This window comes from Brassica rapa, chromosome A04 (assembly GCF_000309985.2).
Source record: "Brassica rapa cultivar Chiifu-401-42 chromosome A04, CAAS_Brap_v3.01, whole genome shotgun sequence".
In the NCBI taxonomy this organism is placed as follows: Eukaryota; Viridiplantae; Streptophyta; class Magnoliopsida; order Brassicales; family Brassicaceae; genus Brassica; species Brassica rapa.
This window is the reverse complement of record NC_024798.2, coordinates 189164-211977: the sequence shown is the minus strand read 5'-3', so window position 1 is coordinate 211977 and position 22814 is coordinate 189164. Positions and strand designations below refer to the sequence as shown.

General features: G+C 36.8%; 6 protein-coding genes and 1 non-coding gene across 13 annotated transcripts; 3 read left to right on the top strand and 4 right to left on the bottom strand.

Annotated features, from left to right (window-relative positions):
- The first annotated feature begins 24 nt into the window (after window positions 1–24).
- Window positions 25–3395, top strand: LOC103862743 (gibberellin receptor GID1B). 2 transcript variants are annotated; one of them, XM_009140433.3, is made up of 3 exons: window positions 25–1745; window positions 1965–3012; window positions 3126–3395. In XM_009140433.3, the coding sequence occupies exons 1-2, from the start codon at window positions 1701–1703 to the stop codon at window positions 3000–3002; spliced, it is 1083 nt and encodes a 360-aa protein (XP_009138681.2). In that variant the 5' UTR covers window positions 25–1700; the 3' UTR covers window positions 3003–3012; window positions 3126–3395. The 2 variants fall into 2 exon arrangements, with proteins under 2 accessions (XP_009138681.2, XP_009138680.2); XM_009140432.3 differs by having other exon boundaries at window positions 1965–3392.
- LOC103862748 (E3 ubiquitin-protein ligase SPL1) lies at window positions 67–22768 on the bottom strand. Of its 6 annotated transcripts, XM_033290826.1 has the most exons (12): window positions 22408–22768; window positions 22225–22334; window positions 22057–22152; window positions 21839–21979; window positions 21709–21774; window positions 21513–21625; window positions 21300–21431; window positions 21141–21211; window positions 20961–21048; window positions 20697–20856; window positions 15690–15693; window positions 67–82 (listed from the first exon to the last, which is right to left on the bottom strand). In XM_033290826.1, the coding sequence occupies exons 1-10, from the start codon at window positions 22529–22531 to the stop codon at window positions 20748–20750; spliced, it is 1050 nt and encodes a 349-aa protein (XP_033146717.1). In that variant the 5' UTR covers window positions 22532–22768; the 3' UTR covers window positions 67–82; window positions 15690–15693; window positions 20697–20747. The 6 variants fall into 6 exon arrangements, with proteins under 6 accessions (XP_033146717.1, XP_033146716.1, XP_033146718.1 ...); XM_033290825.1 differs by lacking the exons at window positions 67–82; window positions 15690–15693 and adding an exon at window positions 20364–20486 and having other exon boundaries at window positions 20692–20856; XM_033290827.1 differs by lacking the exons at window positions 67–82; window positions 15690–15693 and adding an exon at window positions 20364–20486 and having other exon boundaries at window positions 20692–20856; window positions 22057–22140.
- LOC103862744 lies at window positions 3642–6844 on the top strand. Its single transcript, XM_033290850.1, has one exon. It carries the CDS (start codon window positions 5982–5984, stop codon window positions 6525–6527), a length of 546 nt encoding a protein of 181 aa, XP_033146741.1. The 5' UTR covers window positions 3642–5981; the 3' UTR covers window positions 6528–6844.
- LOC103862746 (methyl-CpG-binding domain-containing protein 4) lies at window positions 6708–7979 on the top strand. Its single transcript, XM_009140437.3, has 2 exons — window positions 6708–6907; window positions 7320–7979. The coding sequence occupies exons 1-2, from the start codon at window positions 6863–6865 to the stop codon at window positions 7830–7832; spliced, it is 558 nt and encodes a 185-aa protein (XP_009138685.1). The 5' UTR covers window positions 6708–6862; the 3' UTR covers window positions 7833–7979.
- Window positions 7924–9666, bottom strand: LOC103862745. Its single transcript, XM_009140436.2, has one exon. It carries the CDS (start codon window positions 8456–8458, stop codon window positions 7985–7987), a length of 474 nt encoding a protein of 157 aa, XP_009138684.1. The 5' UTR covers window positions 8459–9666; the 3' UTR covers window positions 7924–7984.
- On the bottom strand, window positions 18493–20107 carry LOC103862747. The gene has a single exon (XM_009140438.3). The coding sequence runs from the start codon at window positions 19120–19122 to the stop codon at window positions 18700–18702; it is 423 nt and encodes a 140-aa protein (XP_009138686.1). The 5' UTR covers window positions 19123–20107; the 3' UTR covers window positions 18493–18699.
- On the bottom strand, window positions 19990–20184 carry LOC117133815. The gene has a single exon (XR_004457859.1). It is a non-coding gene; the product is annotated as a U2 spliceosomal RNA (small nuclear RNA).
- Window positions 22769–22814: the final 46 nt, after the last annotated feature.

Below are 22814 nucleotides of genomic sequence, written 5' to 3'. Positions count from 1 at the left end.
TACGTTATGTGATATCATAAATTGGACTGGGCTTATTATGTTTACCTCAACCAAAGAAGCCCAAAATGTTTGTTGAATTGGTCTTGTCTGCCAATAACAGCTGTGTCCAACGTAGAAAGGGAGCGTCCATAAGTAACATAGAACAGGTTTCGCTAGTAGTGGCAATGTTCGTAATCTTGTTGACCGGACGAGGGCGCTTCTGGGATACCAAAGTTTACTTCTTCTTATAATAATAACCAAGAGAAAACAACACAACCCTTTTGTCGCCACCCACATGCCATGGCGTTGGTCGCACGCTGTATAGTTTCTTTTGTCACCTTCCTCTAACCAATTTTATTTTATTTTATCTATGAGTTGCATTCACATTTTTATATAATATTAATAAATAAAAGATACCAAAGAAAAAAACAAAATAGCCTCTCTTTGTCCTTCACCTATCATAACTCACAACCATCAATAATAAAAATAAGATCCCAAACTTTATATTTTTAAATAGTTTTTTTTTTTTTTTGTCAACTATTTTTAAATAGTTTTTTTTTTTTTGTCGACTTTTTAAATAGTTTAAAGCTGCATTACCATACTTGATTTTTTTTTTGTTACCATCCCATACTTTTGCGTATTATTTCATTAGATGATGAATGATCTTTGATGGAGCTTTTTATTCCTCACTCTTCTGTTTTTGAACTCGAGCTTAAGCTATATAGCTAACAAATCGTCTTTTTGTTATCACACTAACAAATCGTCTTTATATAAATGAAGAATCCGTCTTCCTCACCAAACGACAAAACTTATCATACTAAGTATATATAGATATGCTTCCTGCTTGTAATTATACCAAAGGTAAGGATCTGCAAAATAACTCTTTGTTTCTGGCAACTCACATGAGTGAAGGATTATCTAATCTATTAATCAAAGATTCAACACTAATGAAGTAGTAGTAGTATTTTGACAACTAAACGTGAAATAATAAAAATGAATTTGTCGGGAACACGTATATTATAATAGTAAGTGGGGAAAAAAGAAATTAAGGAAAAAATGGGGTGGGGTGGGGTGGGGGGTTCAAAAGGAGCACTTATGAGAGAGCGTGTCGGGGGCTGGCGTGCCAATAGCCAATCTCCTCTACACATGACACCGTGGCCAATATGTTAGGGTATATAATTTTTTAATTTTGTTTTTGCTAAAAAATATTTTTAAAATTTTTGATTGTATAATTTTTTTATCCAAAAACATATCTTTTTATAATTAATCAGCCGACTAGAATTAGTTGGTAATTAGTAGTAGGACTAGTAAATTACCTTACTGCAGAGAAAAAATAAAAAAATAGGGTAAATGTGGATAGAGGTAGGACCCACACATCGAAACAGTAATAATGGGTCGTCCGGCCCATTTGTCACCGTCCGATAGGTTATATCATATTCAACATCTCTCACCTTTGACTCTCTCTCTCTCTCGTAGAAGAACAAGAACAACTCTCTCTGCTGCTTGCTGTACTTTGTTATCTTACTTGTCTCGTTTTTTCTCCAGCTCCTTAAAAATTTTCATCTTCCTCTACTATTTTTTTAAAAAAATCTGAAGAGACCAGAGAGAGATTTGGTATGAGGCAGTTTCACTGAAATCGATCCTCCCTAAAAAAATCTTTCTCGCCACTTCGAGATAAAGAGAGTCGATAAATTGTGTTATAAGGAAAATAGTCTGTGAGGATGACTATGGCTGGTGGGAACGAAGTCAACCTAAACGAATGCAAGGTACTGATCCATTTCTCTGAGATTTCTTGGAATATTTATATATTTTAATTTTTTGGAAACAAAGGAATATAATTCTTAGCCATATCCCCTTTTGTTTTTCTCATTGATGAAAGAAAGATGATGATCATCATAGATTCATTCGTACGGAAATGTTGAAATAAAAATCTAACACGTCCCATCCATTTAAAAGTTCGGTTTCTTTTTTTTTTTTGTCTGTAGAGAATAGTCCCACTCAACACATGGGTCCTCATTTCCAACTTCAAGCTCTCTTACACTCTCCTCCGCCGTCCCGACGGCTCCTTCAACCGTCACCTCGCCGAGTTTCTCGACCGCAAAGTTCCCTCCAACTCTTTCCCCCTCGACGGTGTCTTCTCCTTCGACCACCTCGACTCCACCACCAACCTTCTCACCAGAATCTACCTCCCAGCTCCCCTCGACCCCTCCCGTCACGGCACCGTCGACTTGACGGAGCCTCTCAGCACGACGGAGATCGTCCCCGTTCTCATCTTCTTCCACGGTGGTAGCTTCACTCATTCCTCCGCCAACAGCGCCATCTACGACACTTTCTGCCGACGGTTAGTGACTATTTGCGGCGTTGTTGTCGTCTCTGTTGACTACCGGAGATCGCCGGAGCATCGTTACCCTTGCGCTTACGACGATGGGTGGAATGCTCTCAAATGGGTCAAGTCCAGAATCTGGCTTCGGAGTGGTAAAGACTCAAGTGTTTACGTTTACTTGGCTGGTGATAGCTCTGGTGGCAACATTGCTCATAACGTTGCCGTGAGAGCTACCAACGAAGGTGTTAAAGTTCTTGGGAACATTCTTCTTCATCCTATGTTCGGTGGAGTGGAGAGGACTCAGTCTGAGAAGAGACTTGACGGCAAATACTTTGTCACTGTTCAAGACCGAGATTGGTATTGGAGGGCTTATCTACCTGAAGGTGAAGATAGAGATCATCCTGCTTGTAATCCCTTTGGCCCTCGTGGTCAAAGCCTTGAAGGTGTCAACTTCCCCAAGAGTCTTGTCGTTGTTGCTGGTTTGGATCTTGTTCAGGATTGGCAGCTGGCTTATGTCGATGGTCTCAAGAAGACTGGTCACGATGTTAACCTTTTGTATTTGAAGCAGGCGACCATTGGGTTTTATTTCTTGCCTAACAATGATCACTTTCATTGTCTTATGGACGAGTTAAAAAAGTTTGTGCACTCCATAGAAGAGTGTAGCCAAAGCAAGTCAAGTCCTATTCTTCTGAGTCTATAACAACACTAAGGTCTGCTCATGTTGATGCACTATACATAGCTATGATAAGTTTTCTTGTACAGTTTTCCACAATTATTGTGGAGTTCTAAGTCACGTTTTTATGTGTTCATTGGTCTCCTGAAGCATCATAAGTTGTGATGTTGCACCGGAAGCAAAAACCAATTCGGTTTGTCGGCATATATCGGTTCAGGGCTAAACCGGAAGATTGTACTTTGCTTGGTAGTAGTACTAGGACGTAGTCTTTAATTGGCTCTAAAGTACAGAGGGTAAATTTACAAGACAACTAACTTGTCTTCAATATGTTGTGGAAAAGAAAACTTATCCTGGTACGGATTTGTATGTTTATATTAATTATGCTTTTAATAGAAAGAATATGTAGTTGTGGTTCTAGTTTTTCACCTTCTTCATGCATTGAAGGTTTTTGCTTACAAAAGACAAATCTTTCTTTAGAAAACTTTTTTTTTTCCTTTGCAGTTTTCTAACTTCAACCCACCAAACATTCAATCTATTATCTATCTCTGCTATAATTGTGAACATGTACGAAGATGAAAATGAAAACATATAGAGAAAGAAAGATTCAAACATCTAAGTGAAAACCCTAGGGGGACATATGGCAATAGCGTTTTAAATGATGACAAAGAAAGAAGGAAAGGGCAAATAAATGTGAGAGAAGAAAAAAGACTAGACAAGTGTTGCGTGTGCCTTTTAGGCAAAAGCTTCACAATGCCAAAACCTAACCCCATGTCCCCATCCACTCAGATGAGTGAAAAAAGCTTACACAGCCAAACTTCAAATCGACAATAGATTTTTCTTTTCTATTCCTTTAAAAAAATTACTTTTAGTTTTCTTTGGCATCTTTTGCTTAATGCATCTTCTATGTGCATATATTCGATTTTTAGAATTTTTGGTGTTTCGTTGTAGTGGTTGTGGCTAAACATGGACCCCTCTTAGAGAAAACAATCTATTTTGTCTATATATGTTTGTTTCTAAAATATACCATTTATAACAATAGTTGATTGTTTTGAATATATAGTTGCTTCTTTGGATGTTAGTGGTAGGGGTATCGAAATCTTGAAAAGAATAAGCGTTTCTTAGTCCTTTGTATTTGATAGTTTTTATTCTATATAATGATGATACAAAAGATAAATACAAAAGATATATAACAGGTAACTTATTACTTACGAATATAATTTCATTTTTCGATTATTGGCTTCTTTGTCCTAGCATTAGCATCTTTCAAAAATTAATTTTCTAGTGCCAGTATTTTGTTTTTCCATCTTGTCAAAGTATTACTTATGACCAAACTTTTGGCTTATTGATGCATCCTTGACAAAGACTCTCGTTTGTCTTGTAATGAAATAGTCTTGGCAATTATTTGGGTACATTGTCTTTGTTTTAGTGTGAATATTTACTAATGATAGATCAACTGTTTTTTTTTGCTCAATTTCATTTCATGAAAATATTGGTTTTCATTTTCTAATGGTCGGTCTCATTTGGTTTTGTGGTCTTTAATTCTGACAAAACCCACTTGAACATTGTTTGGTGCATTATCAACATCTTCTAGCTTTCCACAATTCACTAAGTTGTCGTTTACACAAATATATTTTTTCTTTTTTCAATGGATTAGCATTGTCCTTTGTGGACTATATTAAGTGCTTTGGACCAAAAGTAACTTTGATCGGTTACAGATTTTCGGTAGTGGTAATTCTGTTTAACTGATCAGATGGTGATTGAGGTGTCGGTCACATGTTTTTGTAAATAACAGAAATCGAATTGAATCACGAAAGCCAATTTACAAACAAACAAAAAAATCGAATTGAATTTAGTCGTTGGCCGGTAAGGCGGTAAGTTATAAAACATTGACAAAGTAAGTATATACATGCAGAGAGGGATCATACGAGATAATATACATGTAGATTATAAAAAAAATGTGTATAAAGTATAAACTGATATATCAAACTCACAATCAACCACGTTGTAAGGATTTCAAAACTTATGTGGAAGGGTAGAGGGAAATAATCTGATTATATAATCTAGGAAGAAGTTAAAGAATGGAAAGTTTAATAGAGATGCACAGATTTGAAGAAAATAGAAGAAGAAAAAATAGAGAGAGAGGAAGGAAAAGACAAAAGCATTGAACAACAATGCATACTCTTTGTCTTTATTAGTCTATACCTAAGCCCTAGAGATATAAAGAACAAGACACAGACCTTTCATCTTGAAATTCTCAAAAATCTAAAACCCCACAAATCACGAATAAACATCCTCTCTCTCTCTCTCTCTCCCTCTCACACTCACTTTTATCACTTGCGTTCATCATCAACTCGTCATCATGTTTTCATCTTTCTTGTCAGATCTTGTTGGTGACAACTCCCATAAGAAGAAAAAAAGAGAGGAGGTTGATGATGGTGGTGGAAAACAATATTGCAAATCTATGTCACATACGAAGATAGTGTGTACTTGACATGCATATTAGTTATTTGCAACGTGCATAAATTATAGGAACTCTCACTGAGTTTTATAATCGCATAAATTAATGGGTGGGGTGCAAGCGAAAACAATTTGTATCACCTGTTTTGTCATAAACGACACATCATCCTCAGGAATATGGGCTCTTAACCTTTGAGGCTTTCTTTCATCAAAGCAAATAATGGGTTTCGCAAAAAATAAAATCCAAGTAAAGTAATGATGGGCGTTTATCTTTACCGTTAACGAAGATGAAAAGAGTTCTTGTGGGCAGTGTAAAAGGGCTTTTATAAGCCCATAATATTATATCAGTATGCTTAGTGATGTTTGTAGAACCCACCGTTAGTCGTCGTCAGTCAATTAAATTTACAAACGACCGTTAAAACTGAGTCCTCCACGCTGGCAGAGCCTCTCGCACTGGGCCCACCAAATGCTATATATATAATCGAAGATAGTCAGCAAGTTATCGCATCCAGAAGAGTTGCGATCGTAAAGAGAAAGGAAGAGGCGGTTATGGTAATCACGGCGTCATCCTCTACGATTCTCATCGGAGAAGAAGGCGTAGAGATCCACCGGCCATCAGAGGAGAGTACACCAACACACTCTCATCGACGGCGGTGGAGCACTCCGATTGAATCCGGCGTCGAATCTCTCGATGAGAGGCTCACCTTCAGATCTCTGACGGATCACGACGGAGTGGAACAGAGAGGTGCTGACGATTTCTATCTAGGGGGAGAAATATCGGCGTGGGGACCGTTTGGACCGCCGTTACTGAAGGAGTCGAGGCCGGTTGCGCCGCCGCAGATGCCGCTTCCGAAGAGGACGGAAGCGGTTGTAGAATTGAGGAGAGGGAGAAGCGTGACGAGGAAGCGAGATCTGCCGCCATATCTGACGACGCTGGATTGTAACGGACGGCCGAGATTTCATCACAGGAGGGTGAGAAGCGAAGGACGGTTAGAGATTGCCAGCGTGGCAGTGAGTATACCGGAGATCGTTAGCGTACGTGGAAGAGAAGGACTCAGAATCGGAACCGTGAGAATCAGTCAAGAAGAAGATTAAACAGAAAAATCACTGATATTTTTTTGTGCTAATTTCGCGGGATTGATCGTTGTCTAATTTTGTTTTAACATTAGGCCCATTTAAAATGCTTAAATACTGGGCCTGAAAGCCCAAAACCATTAGCTTGTCCAACAATTAAAAAACTTGTAAGATTATGACGTGTCAGAAGTAGATTTGTCTGTCACTGTTGATCTCGTTTCGCACGGGGCCGTGGGATTAGCAAATGTTCTCAGGAAGGGTTTTTGAGAGAAGAGAGACTCTGTGGTGTTGGGAATAGAAAAGGAAAATAATAAAAGGAAGCTGAAAACTTTTCTCTCGTCTTACCAAATAAGCTGATGGAGGAGGAAGAGCTCGGTAAAGCAGCGACACCAAGAGCCAAGGTGAGCTAACCATTATCATCTTCCTCTTCTGGTTCTGTTGTGTTTCTTTTCTTTCACAGATGCGAATGTTTTTTTGCCAAAGTGCACGCATTTTTTGCATGTTTTCATCATCTCTGGGGTGGGTTCTCAGATCTCGTTTTGTAGCTTCTAGGTTTCAGTTTTAGGGTGCTTGAGACACTTCAAGTTGAGAGCTTTTGTAGTAATTACTTTGTCGTTTAGTCTTCAAGAGCACTCTCTTGGAAGTAACTTGTTGTTGGGGTTTCCTTTTGATTGTCACTCTCTTTGATGTTTTACAAGTTTTGAACTGTTTCCTGAATTAAAAGCCGTCGTCTTTACTGTTTATAAGTTGGAATCGTTATCTAAATATAAGCTCACAAGCCTTGTCTTTTGTTTCACTGAGGCTACATTGCAGAAAGACGTTGCTCCAGGGAGGGTTGTTGATACCTATGCGGCACAATGCGATGCCTGTCACAAGTGGAGAGTGATTGATAGCCAGGAGGAGTACGAGGACATCAGGAGTAGAGTGCTGGAGGACCCTTTTACCTGCGACAAGAAGAAACAAGTCTCTTGTGAAGACCCTGCTGATCTTGACTATGATTCCTCTCGAACCTGGGTCATCGACAAGCCTGGTATCCCCAAAACTCCCAAAGGTTTCAAGAGGAGCCTTGTCCTCAGAAAAGACTACTCCAAGATGGATACTTACTACATTACTCCAGCTGGTAAGAAGCTCAGGAGTCGCAATGAAGTCGCATCCTTCATCGAAACCAATCCAGAGTTCAAGGATGCGCCGCTTGGAGACTTCGCTTTCACTGTCCCAAAGGTCATGGAAGACACTTGTCCTCCTGATGCTAAGCTTGCCTCTCCTATTCCTACCACTGATGATGTTTCAGAGAAGAGCATCAAACCCAAGCCATTCAAAGGATAGTTTTGTGTAGATTTGCTTTTCTTTCTTGTGAAGAAGCTCTCTGCTCTCTCTTTCTAATAACGAACTAGTAGTTTTTAGAGGCAAAACAAAATGTTAATACTTTTAGTTTTATTTGGATCGTTACACAAAAGCATTTATTACTTAGTATCTCACTAGAGATTCTCTTTCTCAAGTAGAACTAAGCCAACAGCTCCGGGAGTACTCTCCTGGCAAACCCTGGTGCATCTTACAATGAGCGGTTTCTCTTGAAGGATGGTGCACGATGACTCGCAGATTACCTCGTTGTCCATGATCTTCTTCCCAACCATGGACCTGAAGCATTGAGATATGCATCTTTTACGGGGTGTGTAAGAAGAAGTGCATTTCCTGTTGCATTTTGTCTGCAGAGCTTCATCGTCAACGCCATCAAAACCTCTTCTCTGTGGCCATCGTTGGTCCATCATCATCATCATCTTTTTGTGGCACCTATCTTCACATTCTTTCATGTTGTGGAGATCATGTTTGCATTGGTTCTTACACTGAGTTATCACCACCAGATCTTCTGTTGCACTTGACAACACCAGAAAACCCCAAAACATAAAGCTGACTATTAACTTCGCTTGTCTTGGTCTCATGCCTATACTCATGGTTACAAGACTATTGGTTACTTTGTTAATATTTGTGTTATATTATATAAAGGTGGGGGAAGGGGTCTATAACATGCAAGATATCTACTGCCTACGGGTGTTGTGGGTACGTGTAGATAAAAATTCGCTTACCATCCACTTGTTCATCATGCTTCACCCATATGATGCATTCCTGTGTCCAAACCCAACACAAGTCCCAGTGATTATAATGTGATCCTTAGATCAATCATATTCATAGCAGATGCATTGCGCAGTTTGGACATCATCAACTAAAAAACTGCAACACTTTTAGAAAAAAATATTGAAAATATAACCCTAAGATTACATTGTTGAAATTCATCTCATGATTTGAATGAAGGCAGTATTGTTTACGTAATAATTAATTGATGAAAAACATGTATAGCAATTCAGTAGACAATGTAGTAAATGAGTTGTGAAAGAAAATAAGAGTTGTTGTGGTTTCATGATAGAATCTTATGCAAAAGCAGAGAAAAGAATGAATGATGCTTTCATGTCTTATTGGTTATACACTTGTAGGCTATAGAGGCTTTTACACGCATCTTGTCAATAAAATTCTGCACGACGAACCAATTGTATGCAAAAGGCTGTTTTACGAATCATTGATAGAGCAGTGTTAACCAGCTGTGTTTGAATTCATGCAACAATGAAACCAAAAAAAAAAAAAATTGGCCTTGTTCCTATTAATAAATATCCCACATCAGATATTGGAAGGGATCCTTAGCAATATATAAAATGAATGGGCCACTACACTTAGCACAATTGGTTTTAGGTTGTAAGCTCATCTAGTTTAACATAGTATCAGAGCCCGATCCATGCAGTCCAATCCGATCCATTATCGATCCAGCCCAAAGTCGTCCCATCAATCCTTGCCTGAACACTCCGAGATTGATGCTCCTTAGCAATATATAAGATGGATGGGCCACTCCGCTTAGCATTTTAGGTTGGAAACCCAATCTAGCTTAACATTATTATCATCATTGATATTACATTATTTTGATACTTAATATATTAGCTGTATCTTAGTATGTGTTAATTATTATATTAACTAGGTGTTTTGCCCGCGATGCGGGCTTAAACATTTTCATAAATTTTTGAAATTTTTTTTGTATACTTTACTAGTTATATTATGTTTTCCAAAAAGAATTCTTGCGATCAATTTAGTATCATCTATGCATTGTCTACTCTCGAATATATAAATATATATATTTCTGAACAATTAAATATTAAAATATTTTAGTGGTATAATTTAAACTTGGGTCTCTAGTCAAAAAAACAAAACTTGTTTCCAATTTATGAAAAAAAAATATTTTTTTTTTGAATGAGCAAAGATTTAAGGATGATTATGTTTTAAGAACATTAACTTGTTATTTCTGAACAATTAAATATTAAAATATTTTAGTGGTATAATTTAAACTTGGGTCTCTAGTCAAAAAAAAAAACTTGATTCAAATTTATGTAAAGAATATTATTTTTTTGAATGAGCAAAGATTCAAGGATGATTATTGGCAAATAAATGTTGGGGAATTTTCCAAAACTAACCCACAACTTGATTTTAACCCCAAACATATACCCAAACTTGAATCAAATGCAAAACTAACCTAAAAGCCTTGTGAAATTACAGTCAAACCCCTTGTGACCAAACAAAAAAAACAGAAGCTATTTTTACGAGTATAGCCCTAGTAAGTCATCTGAGTCGTCTGAGATGTTGGAAGTCGTCTGGACAACTTCAAAGTAAGTCTTCTGGTGTAGCTGATCTTAAACATAATTTTTAAATTTTTAAAAAAATATTTTGATAAGCGAAAAATTAAAACCATGTAATTATAAACAGTTTTAAGTGATATAAATTAAAATATAACAAAATTGAATTATTTTCGACATAGATGAGTGTAGGTAGTGAATCACGGTATTCTTTGGTCTAGAGTTTGGGAACATATGTTATAGTATTGTATGTATTCTTAGGGTTAGATTTTGGAAAGCTTGAATGTTTTTTTGAAAAATTAATTTTGTACCTATACGTGTTTATTTTTGTATATAGTAAACACTTTTGAAGTTTAATTTGATTTTATGAAGTGTTTAGTTAGTTAATTAAGTTTATGGGTTATGTTTAGAGTCTAGACGACTTACATTTCAGTCGTCTGGTGAAAAAATTAAAACAGACGACTTACATGTAAGTCGTCCAAATATTCCCGCTTAAATAATTTAAACCAGACTACTTACTTGTAAGTCGTCTGGGAAGTCTTTTATTTTAGTTTCTCGCTAAAAATATTTTAATTTCCCGCTAAAAATATTAAACTCTTCTGGACGACTTACAAGTAAGTCGTCTAGTAAGTCGTCTGAATCAAAAATATTTAACCTAATTAGATTTTTTGTCTCCCTATATAAAGAAAAATTTACATATTCTCTCTCCTCTTCTCCAATGGCTGCAACAAAAATGTAATGTTCATCATTCTAAAACTCTTCAACCTCTCTCTAATCTCTTTGACTTGTAAACACCAAACTTTATATGAATTTTTCAGTTTTATCTCATGTATTTCTTAATAATCTATCTCTTTTGCAGGTTTTTAATCAAATGGTACTCATCTTCCACCAATTTAAAGGTAGATCTATTAATTTTAGATATGTATTTTTGTGTGTATTATAAAGGTAGATTTATCTAATATTCCACTCATTTTTTCAGTTTTTAAGTCATTTGAACGTTTTTGGATATGCAGGTTTTTCAAATCTGGATTTGATATGCAGTTTTTTCAGATCTGGAAGACTTCTGGAACGACTTACATGTTAGTCGTCTAAAATATAATGCACTAGACAACTTCCAGGACGTCTTCCAGACGACTTCCAGGACTTTTTGGAAGTCATCTGGACGTCATGGAAGTCTTCTGACGAGATCTGAGTGTTTTAGTAAGTTTTTATGTTTGATTTTTCTTCATTTGGTAACTTCTTGTTGTATAAAGTTCTTACTTTTTTTCCCAAACTAAAACTCTCCAAACCCACTCTAATCTCTTTGATTTCAAAACACCAAATTTTATATGAATTTTTCAGTTTTGTCTCATGTCTTTCTTACTAATCTATCTTTTTTGCAGGTTTTTAATCAGATGGTACTCATCTTCCACTCATTTAAAGGTAGATCTATTAATTTTAGATATGTATTTTTTGTGTTCTATAAAGGTAGATTTATCTAATCTTCCACTCATTTTTTCTGTTTTTAAGTCATTTGAATGTTTTTGGATATGCAGGTTTTTCAGATCTGGATTTGATATGCATGTTTTTCGGATCTGGAAAACTTCTGGGACGACTTACCTGTTAGTCGTCTAAAATATAATGCACTAGACGACTTCCAGGAAGTCTTCCAGACTACTTCCATTTCAGTCGTCTGGACTTCCTGGAAGTCGTCTGGACTTCCTGGAAGTCGTCTGGACTTCCTGGAAGTCGTCTGGACTTCCTGGAAGTCTTCTCACAAAGTCTTCTTCCATATCAAGTGGAGTCCAAGCTTATCTTTGTAGAGGAATGATCTATAATAGTTTTGTTTGTGGTCTGTTTTGTGAATTGCATGTCTACTCTTTTAGTTGTGAATTTTTTGTAAAATCAGTAATAATGTTTCCCAAGATGTAATACATGTGCTAACAATGTGTTTACACATTTACAAATCAATGAAATAATAGACTTCACTAGCCATTTTCTTATTTTTGGATCTCTCATATGCAATAATAAACTCCAATGGCCTTTTTCTCATCTTAATAAACAAGAATGTTGGAAGCTTCATATTGATACAACATTTTAAGAAGCATTTTAACCATTCTTCCAACTCATAACAATAATCATGATTGAGATTCTACTGCTATAATAGTTTAAGGGTTTTTGAAATATTACTAATTAATTGTTATTGATTCGACGATTTTCAAATTTCATCAAAATTCTTTATTTATTTATGATAATAATTTTCATTCTATTTTAACAAAATTTAACGTTATTAAAATCTAATTTATCTTTTTTATTCATAAGATACAACTTTCAAAATATTTTGGCAATTAAAATAATGGATGTAAGATTTAAAATCCGCTATGTAATTTGGTATTTGAATATCACAACAACAAATTACATAGCGGTAAGAGTTTAGGTTTTTTTAGCTTTAAGTTTTGAGATTATTTTTTAGTGTTTAGGGTTGGTAGAGTTTTAGGGTTAGATAGGATTTATGGTTAGGTTTAGGTAGGGTTTTAGGGTTAGGTTTAGGAAGGGTTTAGGGTTAACAGGGTTTAGGGTTAGGTAGGGTTTAGGGTTTAGGGTTAGAAAGGGTTTAGGGTTATGTAGGGGTTTTAGGGTTGGATTTAGGGTTTAGGGTTAAGTAGGGTTTAGGGTAGGTAGAGTTTAGGGTTAGGTAGAGTTTAGGGTTAGGTTTAGGTAGGGTTTTAAGGTTAGGCTTAGGAAGGGTTTAGGGTTAGCGGGGTTTAGGGTTAGAAAGGGTTTAGGGTTAGGTAGGGTTTTAGGGTTAGGCAGGGTTTAGGGTTAGGAAGGGTTTAGGTTTAGAAAGGGTTTAGGGTTAGGTAGGGTTTAGGGTTAAATAGGGTTTAGGGTAGGTAGGGTTTAGGGTTAGGTAGAGTTTAGGGTTAGGTAGGGTTTAAGGTTAGGTAGGGTTTAGGGTTAGTAGGGTTTAGGGATATATAGGGTCTAGGGTTAGGTAGGGTTTAGGGTAGGTAGGGTTTAGGGTTAGGAAGGGGTTAGGGTTAGGTAGGGTTTAAAATTAGGTATGGTTTAGAGTTAGTAGGGTTTAGGGTTAGGTAGGGTTTAAGGTTAATAGGGTTTAGGGTTAGTAGGGTTTAGGGTTAGAAAGGTTCTAAGGTTAGGTAGGGTTTAGGCTAGGTAGGGTTTAGGGTTTAGGTTTTAGGGTTATGTTGGGTTTAGAAATAGGCAGGGTTTAGGGTTAGGAAGGGTTTAGGGTTAGGGTTAGGTAGGGTTTAGAATTAGGTAGGGTTTAGGGTTAGCAGGGTTTAGAGTTAGAAAGGGTTTAGGGTTACGTAGGATTTAGGGTTAGACAGGGTTTAGGGTTAGGTCAGGTTTAGGGTTAGGCAGGGTTTAGGGTTATGTCAGGTTTAGGGTTAGAAGGGGTTTAGGGTTAGGTAGGGTTTAGGGTTAGGTTTAGGTTTAGGGTTTAGGGTTTAGGGTTTAGGGTTTAGGGTTTAGAATTAGGCAGGGTTTAGGGTTAGGAAGGGTTTAGGGTTAGGGTTAGGTAGGGTTTAGAATTAGGTAGGGTTTAGGGTTAGCAGGGTTTAGGGTTAGAAAGGGTTTAGGGTTAAGTAGGGTTTAGGGTTAGGCAGGGTTTAGGTTTAGGCAGGGTTTAGGGTTATGTCAGGTTTAGGGTTAGAAGGGTTTAGGGTTAGGTAGGGTTTAGGGTTAGGTAGGGTTTAGGGTTAGATAGGGTTTAGGGTTAGTAGGGTTTAGGGCTAGGTAGGGTTTAGGGTTAGATAGGGTTAGTAGGGTTAGGTAGGGTTAGGTCGGGTTTAGGGTTAGTTGGGTTTAGGGTTAGTAGGGTTAGTAGGGTTAGGTAGGGTTTAGGGTTAGGTAGGGTTTAGGGTTAGTAGGGTTTAGGGTTAGGTAGGGTTTAGGGCTAGAAAGGGTTTTGGGTTAGGTAGGGTTTAGGGTTAGATAGGTTTAGAATTAGGTAGGGTTTAGGGTTAGTAGTGTTTAGGGTTAGGTAGGGTTTAAGGTTAGATAGGTTTAGAATTAGGTAGGGTTTAGGGTTAGGTAGGGTTTAGGGTAAGTAGAGTTTAGAGTTTGGTTTAGAATAATGCTTTGGATTATAGGGTTTAGGGTTAGGCAGGGTTTAGGGTTATGTCAAGTTTAGGGTTAGAAGTAGTTTAGGGTTAGTTAGGGTTTAGGGTTAGGTAGGGTTTAGGGTTAGGTAGGGTTTAGGGTTAGTAGGGTTTAGAGCTAGGTAGGGTTTAGGGTAGGTAGGGTTTAGGGCTAGATAGGGTTTAGGGTTAGATAGGGTTTAGAAATAGGTAGGGTTTAGGGTTAGGTAGAGTTTAGGGTTAGTAGGGTTTAGGGTTAGGTAGGGTTTAGGGCTAAAAAAGGTTTAGGGTTAGATAGGGTTTAGGGTTAGATAGGTTTAGAATTAGGTAGGGTTTAGGGTTAGTAGGGTTTAGGGTTAGGTAGGGTTTTTTTTTTTTTTTTGGTAAAGTGTTAAATATTATACCAAGTTTTCAAGTTTGTGACAGAAATTACAAAGACAACTAGTAGCGGATTACGGAAATTAAACTAAACATCAAAACCTAATACGGACAATTCAAACTTTGATTACAAACATGATTTGAACAAAAATCTACATCTAACTAAACATCTTTAGCTTCGCTCGACCACCTCTAAACCGGCGCAATCCGCTAAATAGTTCAGTTATCCTTAGACTATCAATCCCCGTTCTCAACCGTTGATAGAAAGCATTCGAGGGTAGCGTTCACCAAGTTTCCTTGGTTGCCGGTTCATCTTATGCCATCAACAGAGTAGCTGGATCTTGATGATCTCCTCACGCTCGCAATCTCTGCTGAATTAAGCGTATAGTTGAGTGAATAGACCCGAGAGTTCATAGCTGAACCAACCGTACTGGACGCCATGGCATGAGCACTCAACACCTAACAAGACCGGTTGAACTGTAGCTGCCTTGTCTCGTCGAAGCGGTACCTGCAGTAAGAAGAAAGAAGGCATCCTACCGAAGCTTGCAAGGACAGACTCCGATACTGGGAAGGACAACACTCCAAGTGCATCGCCACGGACAGAGAGGAAGACTCCGAAAACTCACGAAGCACCACTAATGTCCACGCACTCCACCTCTTAGAACAAGAGGGAGGTTCTTCACTCAAAACCGTAGCCAACGGTGCGACGTTGGCCACACTAACCATGAAGAACAATACCCAAGAACTCTTCACCTAGAAGAGAAACCACCAGACAAGGCAATGAACTGAAAGGCGAAGACCGGAGCAAAGTACCAAGAAGTGACGCCAAAGCGCAGACAACTCCACGCGCCACCAAGCTTGCTACTTTACACGCACCGTCGGATACTTCAAACGACACCGCCGGAGGAAGCGAGACCGACGCACGCCTTGAAGGTAAACTACCGTCGAAGTCCGAGCTGAGCGGAGTAGAAAGACTCCTCCTGCACCAAGACGCCAAGGCGGAGGAGACAGAGCCGCCACCACCGCACCACACAGACAAAGAACCGAACAGATCTGTGTCAGGAGAGCCGAATCAGTGAAGCACGCGCCAGCAAGCTCCGGCTAGATCCAGATCGAACAAAGGGGAAAAACGTCAATCTGAATCAAACCACCGTAAAAGCCGACCTCGCCACATCCTGACCATCTTAGCCTCACCGCAACTCCGGAGGAAGCCGACCACCTGACAGAGCCATCACCAGCGTCCCGGATCTGAAGATCTGATGGTGGATCGACTCTTAGAGTCTTAGCATATCGGACAGAGAGGTTTGAGGAGCTTAAGAGGCAAGAAAAAAACAAGATAAAGGGGAGAGGGGGCCACCGGCAACGGCTCCGACGCCGCTACCGGAGGAAAACAGAGTTGTGGTGAGTTTTGCTTTAGAGAGTCGCGGTCGAGAGAAATTAAGACCACGAGAAGGTGGGTTAGGTAGGGTTTAGGGTTAGTAGAGTTTAGAGTTTGGTTTAGAATAATGCTTTGGATTATATGGTTTAGGGTTTGTTTCCTTTTTTGTTTATGCATTTAGTACTGTGTTTTTCGGATAAAATTTTATATTAATATTATTGATTCATAATTTTTTTTAAAATGTTAAATATTTTAATGTGATTTTTAATGTTTTTAAAACAAAGTATGTATTTTTTTTTATTAAGTTTTTATGACAATAAGTTGAATATATCTTAGACCACAAATCATTAATATTCTGAGTCTTATACATTTTGTTCTTTAAGTTATTGTTATTTTTATTTTCTTTTATACATTTCTCTTAATATTTATGTATGCCTCCATAATATTTTTTTAAAAGAATTTTTCATTAACTAATGTATTTATTGTTTTGAATATATTATAGTTTTCGTGCACTTGATTAAATTTTTTTGGCGTTGGTGGTATTTGAAGTGGTTGAGAACGTGAATAGATATTTACTTTCACAAAGTTTTTGGTGTATGTTTAAAAGTACAAATTTGTAAAGGTTTTTAAATCATATGAATATAATATTCAACACACTTATATACTTAAAATTCTGAAGTACGTAATTGCAAATTTGCTGAACTCATAGATTCGTTGCTACTTTATAAATTATCACTTGATGAGGTACATATTGTAAAGATTGTTTTGATGATAATATAACGTCTATATCGTAATGTGTGTTTGTTTTGTTTTATCTACTATGTATTAAGAAATAATTAACACATTCAATAATATTAAAGAGTAAAAAGTCTGTCAATTGTTCATAGTATAAGTCCAAAGTTAAATTCAGGTCCAGCCAAATAAATAAAACCCAGACACACATGTCGGTCTGTCAGATAGTGACTTTCCACGTGGATAGCTTAGAAGAGAGGCAAACATATTTTTATATATATAGATAGATTCATTACTAAAATAAATCTTAAAATAACTCAATATTATTTTTTTAATTATATAATTAAAAAAATTATTTGATTAATATTTAATTATATAATTTATGTTTTTAACGTTTTACTAAAATACTTTTTCAGATAACAATACATATATACATATAGAAATTATCTTTTTTAATTATAATTTTTATATTTTGGATAATTCAATATTCTATTTTTAATTATATAATTAATAATTTTATTTAATTAATATTTAGTTATAGAATTTATGTTTTTAACTTTTTATTAAAGATTTTTTCAGATAACAATACAATATATACATAAGTTATCTCTTTTTTAAATTATATTTTCAGATTTTGGATAATTCTTACTATTCTCAATATTAATCAATTATCTAATCAAAATCAATTAAAATTTTGTTTTATTTTTAATTTATTTATACATTTTATTCATTAAGGGTTAAACGATATTAACCACTCTAACTTTCAACGTGAGAGCTCCATTGCGAAAATTTACTTCGCAAATAATATTTTTTAATTATATAATTAAAAAAAATTGTTTGATTGATATTTATTTATATAATTTATGTTTTTAACATTTTACTAAAATACTTTTTCAGATAACAATACAATATATATATAGAAATCATCTTTTTTAATTATCTTTTTAGATTTTGGATAATTCAATATTCTATTTTTAATTATATAATTAATAATTTTATTTAATTAATATTTAGTTATAGAATTTATGTTTTAACTTTTTACTTAAAGACTTTTTCAGATAACAATACAATATATACATAAGTTATCTCTTTTTTAAATTATATTTTCAAATTTTGGATAATTCTTACTATTCTTAATATTAATCAATTATCTAATCAAAATCAATTAAAATTTCATTTTTATTTTTTGATTTATTTATACATTTTATTTATTAAGGGTATAAACGATATTAACCCCTCTAACTTTCAACGTAAAAGCTTCATTGCCAAAATTTACTTCGCAAATAATAGTATAGATTATTGTATTGGAGTTGTATAGGCGAGTGCATGAGAAGGAAAAGACGAGTGTGAGCTGCAAAGTTTCTGTAGCCATGCGAGAAGCCATGTTTTTTTTTTTTTTTTTTTTTTTTTTTTGATTTTCTATTATGCGAGAAGCCATGTTTCTGTGCACACTTCAATAAAATGTCATTTTATTGTTTACCATCCACTTTTGATCTACATCATGCACGCACTTTTTTATATATATATATCCTATCGGTTGATATAGTCAGTCTGAGAACTAAATGATACAGAGTAGATTAGATACGTAGTGACTGATCCAAGTTTGAATGCCTTCCAACCACTACTATGAATAGCCAAACTGTTTCTTGGAAATTGTATGAACCAAAGCCAAAACTGGCCAATTAGCAATAATTTTGTTCCCACGGAGAATAAGGCAAACAAACCTAGATGATACTTAACTTTTGTTTCTTCTTTTCAACAAAGTAAATTTTCATAGAAACTGGGAAGATACATAGTCACAATACACACGTATATGAATGAGTAGATAGACTATTTATCAATAACAAAGACAGTATTAGTTTCGTAAAATAAAAAAAAATGAATTTATGGATAACAACAACATATTAGTATATGAATAGCACCAGTGTATCTCTGGTTCTAAGGAGAGGCTAAAGCCTTTTTCTCATCATCTCGAGTCTACTCTGAATAAAAGCATCTGATTTCTTATCAATATCAATGGAAACCGGCTTCGGTTGTGATCTTTTCCTCACATCTTCAGTCTTAGGAACCACCACCGCAGCATGAGGTCGCACAAAGCTAGCTTCACTCGCTACGCTCTTCACGTCACTACCACCATTGACCAGCATGATTACCCTTTCTCTCTCTGATCTAGAGCTAGTGTTGATGGCATTAGCAGCGTTATCTTCTCTTTCCTTGAAGTGGATTGTGATATCAGAATTTGATCCCTTCTTGATCAGTTTCTTCTTCACAGACTTTTCTTCCTTCTGACCCGACATGAGTTTAACTACCACGTACCTTATCAGCCGGCAGCAAATGCCTTTGTTTTCATCGTTAGTCTCTCTTCTCTGCATCCTCCCTTGTGTTACAACCAAAATATGTTCTACGTTGTTGGTTTATATATATGTAAAACAAAACATTAGTGGGATTAGAGATTTTTTTCCGCATTGGCTTTGCTTTGATTCTACGCTTTGCAGAAAAATGTGATCGTCTTTGTTTTTTATTTATCAAAAAAGAAAAAAGAGAAAACATAATTTATCTAGTTTCTTCTTCATAATCCTGTGTTTGGTTTAGCTTTATGTAAAAAAAGCAAATAGCTTTGTGCAAGTTTTTCTTCCATTCGAGCTGGAGATTCGCTTCTTTTGTTGGTTGAGTGGACGGAAACTAGAAAATATTCTTCTTATCTACTCGGACTTTGTGATCTCTAATAGTACTTCTACACTATTATTACACTTTTGTTATTCTCACGTTTTGAGTGAATCACGTGTGTAAGAAAGAGCGTCTAGAAACAACAAAAGAAATAAAAAGGTGTTGCCATTGGAAACGTAAGCCCCGTTCTGTTAAGGGACTCTAAGTGAATAACTGTTGTGTTACCAACGGCCATGGTATCATTCGGAGAGACCACATAAGCTCGCTCCACGTCTCAGCCGACTGCGTCTCTCCAACCGCAAGATTCTCTCGTTACCGAGGCCGCATCTCTGCGGTGTAGTGTCCCTGGGACTTTCCTGGGTCGGAGCTGTAGACAAGCCTATTGACCCATTCACTTCGTATCCAATGACATTTTGTTACTACTGATAATCCTCAGACACATATACTCACATGTGTTATCGACTCAATTGTCAATGTGGGCTAGAAATCATGTTAGCAAAACCTTTTTGTGTCACTTCTCCAGTTTAAGGATAAAAAAGACACCTTATTGAATAATTTTAACTAATTGTTTGATGGGTTGAGCCAGCCCATGTTGTAGTGCAACACATAAGCGACTCATGAAAGCCCAGTTAGCAAGCTAACTTATCAGACCTTCTCCCTTTAAAAATAAAGTTAATATCGTGTGGGCCGATGACCCACATATCAGATATTAAACTGATAAGAACAGATACTACACTTGATCTTAGCCAAAAGGCCGAGAAAGGTATGAATTGGAAAAGAGAATGGGCCTCTTTATTTATAGCAGCACGAAGTGAGTAATGTTTGTCTTAATAAGCGATGTGGGACAAAAGATAAGGCAAAAAGTTATAAACGGAAACTTATGTAATGTATTTTCTTGTCAATATATACCTTTTTGTGTGTTGTTCGTTGTTTGCAATTGATCACGGAGAGAAACTTTGAGCTGGTGATAATTGAAACTTTGAGTCGGTAAACATTATACATTTGTTTACACTCTTTCAATAACGTTCTTTTGATGCAAAGATGGTTCTTAAAGGGTTGTTTGTTTTTTTTTTTTTTTTTTTTTTTTTGCTAAACTGTTAATATTCATATTAATGAAAAAGTCAGATTTACAAATTAAATCTAAGAGAAACTCCACTTTGGCAAAAAAAGGTTAAAAACAAAGCAGAGCTACAAACGGGAGAAGATAGAGTGATCTATCTCAACCAAAGAGACATTAAAGAGCTGAAGAGCTTGTTGGCTCTCCTAGCTGTGATGGTGCTGCGAATATCTAGTCTAAATGTGAGAGCTGGTGAGTCTTTTATGATGTCTTTCAATTGCGGTAAATCTTCAAAATCCGAATTCCTCGTTTCCGGCAGAGAGGACAAGGCTTTCCCAGCAACTTCAAGGCGCATGTCAAGCAGCAGCACATATGACCGCACCTACAAATCCGAACCAAAAACAAAAGTAATGAATCAAAATCCACCATGCACTACTAATCAGTGAGTGTAGGGCTTATTAAGAAAAGAGTAAGCAGTGCTCTTACGGAACAAAAGCGGCGTCACATTTCCTCTCAAGGCAGACCACACAACGATCATGTTCATCGCCATCTCTGCTTTTACCATTCTCCAATCCTGGTGATATATGTATATTTTGTAACCATAGCAAACTCCCAACCATATTCAGAAAAAAAAATGATTCACACCAAGAAGTTACTGCAAACAACCTTTACTGGTCACTCGTTCCTCTCTCTTAGGAGCTGCAAGTTTCTTTCTCTTAGCAGCTGCATCAACAACTCTGCGACAAACACGAGCTTGACCACTTAATTTGGAATGAATAATCCATTTGCACTTATCTGCCCCTTTTGGTCCAGCAGCTGACATACCTTTTCTTTAACAGTCGCTGCTGCCTTCTCTCAAGAAAATCTCCTGTTCTCACTAGAATATATTTAATCACAGGCTTTGATATCAGAATCACACCAACAACAGCTAAACCCATGGAGGCTTTCTTGAACCTCCTGCCCACAAAAGAAGAGGATATTTCCACATTATACAACTTTTGTACAATATTATTTCATGGACGAGAGATAAGAGACGACCTTGACCACTTTCCCACTTTAGAGATGAGGTGATCGAGCGGTATAGGGGAGACGTAGAATGGCCCTTGATCGGGTTTCTGAATCCTCACATCCCCAACACCATCCTTTATAGTCTATTGTTGTTGTACATACCAAAATGAGATTTAACGTATTTTTTTTTCTCAAGATTTTAGACAAGTGAGAGATGAAGTCATACCTGACCAACAACGGTAAGGCGTGTACCAACTGGGAGAACACGTTCAATGCGTCTTATTCCAAGCATCTGAAGACAAGAAGGGTGTTACTTAAGCAGAGCAAAGAGAGGTGGGAAGGAAGAAAGGAGAGACCTCGAGGCCTCGGAGAAAATCTAAGGTTCCTCGAACGAGGGAAGACGCCTCTGGCTTTTCAAATACTTCACCTCCGACGGTCAACTCAAAACCTATTCCACTTCGAGCTCCCTCTACGATCACGCGGCCTGTCCCATCGTCCTACCACATAAAATGAGAGTCTAAAGAGTATATAAACACTACTAAGTGCAGTCTAGTTAAAGGCAGAGCAGGCTTACCAGAAACCAAGGGACTTCCTTACAAACGGGGAGCATCAATGCAGTGTCTTGAACCCACGAAAACTTCCAGTTACGTTTCAGAAACTGTTGCTCTGCCTAAAACAGTCAAAAACGATATAACAAAAAAAAAGCTTTCTAGTTTTGAAAAAGGCAAATCCAAACACATACGGTTTCCTGGAGAATAACAGAGAGAATGCCACTGTGCTCACACTTGATGGGTGTCTCCGAGCCAACTGTTCCTGATACTGCCACGATCGAAGGCAACACCGCGCTCTCTGCTTAAAAAAAGAGAGTTGCTTTGAGAACCAACCCCATCAACGTAAGTGAGAGAGAGAGAGAGAAAACGTATACCCAAATCCTTGAGCTGGTCAACCCTAGTGACCGATTTGAGAAAGTCAACATCCCTGGCTGTTCGGCGGCTGAGAAGATAAAGAGCAACGGCGCCTATGCAACATAACCCACTCCAAGGTTCCATCTTCTTCAAATCGATAGCCGACGATCACTGCGGCAAAAATGATCAACCGCCATAAAAGTTTGCTTTTTTTTTTTCCTAATGAATGAATATTGTCAATCTCAAACCCCTGGAACTTTTAATTGTATCAAATAAACCCTTGAAACTTTTAATTGTATCAAAAAACCCAATTGATTTATATTTTAGACTTCAGGTTAACTTACGCAGGTATAATAAGCGCAGGTTATACAAGTACTTTGGAAACTTGCAAACCCTACACCGACCACCGAGAGAGAGAGAGAGAGAG

What these genes read in the sequence shown, in the direction of transcription:
- LOC103862743 (XM_009140433.3), top strand. Translation starts at nt 1,701, where the DNA reads ATGACTATGGCTGGTGGGAACGAAGTCAACCTAAACGAATGCAAG. An exon ending in TCAACCTAAACGAATGCAAG is followed by an intron (nt 1,746 to 1,964) that starts GTACTGATCCAT and finishes TTTTGTCTGTAG; the next exon opens with AGAATAGTCCCACTCAACAC.
- LOC103862744 (XM_033290850.1), top strand. Translation starts at nt 5,982, where the DNA reads ATGGTAATCACGGCGTCATCCTCTACGATTCTCATCGGAGAAGAAGGC.
- LOC103862746 (XM_009140437.3), top strand. Translation starts at nt 6,863, where the DNA reads ATGGAGGAGGAAGAGCTCGGTAAAGCAGCGACACCAAGAGCCAAG. An exon ending in CAGCGACACCAAGAGCCAAG is followed by an intron (nt 6,908 to 7,319) that starts GTGAGCTAACCA and finishes GCTACATTGCAG; the next exon opens with AAAGACGTTGCTCCAGGGAG.
- LOC103862745 (XM_009140436.2), bottom strand. Translation starts at nt 8,458, where the DNA reads ATGAGTATAGGCATGAGACCAAGACAAGCGAAGTTAATAGTCAGCTTT.
- LOC103862747 (XM_009140438.3), bottom strand. Translation starts at nt 19,122, where the DNA reads ATGCAGAGAAGAGAGACTAACGATGAAAACAAAGGCATTTGCTGCCGG.
- LOC103862748 (XM_033290826.1), bottom strand. Translation starts at nt 22,531, where the DNA reads ATGGAACCTTGGAGTGGGTTATGTTGCATAGGCGCCGTTGCTCTTTAT. An exon ending in GCCTTACCGTTGTTGGTCAG is followed by an intron (nt 21,626 to 21,708) that starts GTATGACTTCAT and finishes CAACAACAATAG; the next exon opens with ACTATAAAGGATGGTGTTGG. An exon ending in CAGCGACTGTTAAAGAAAAG is followed by an intron (nt 21,212 to 21,299) that starts GTATGTCAGCTG and finishes TGTTTGTCGCAG; the next exon opens with AGTTGTTGATGCAGCTGCTA.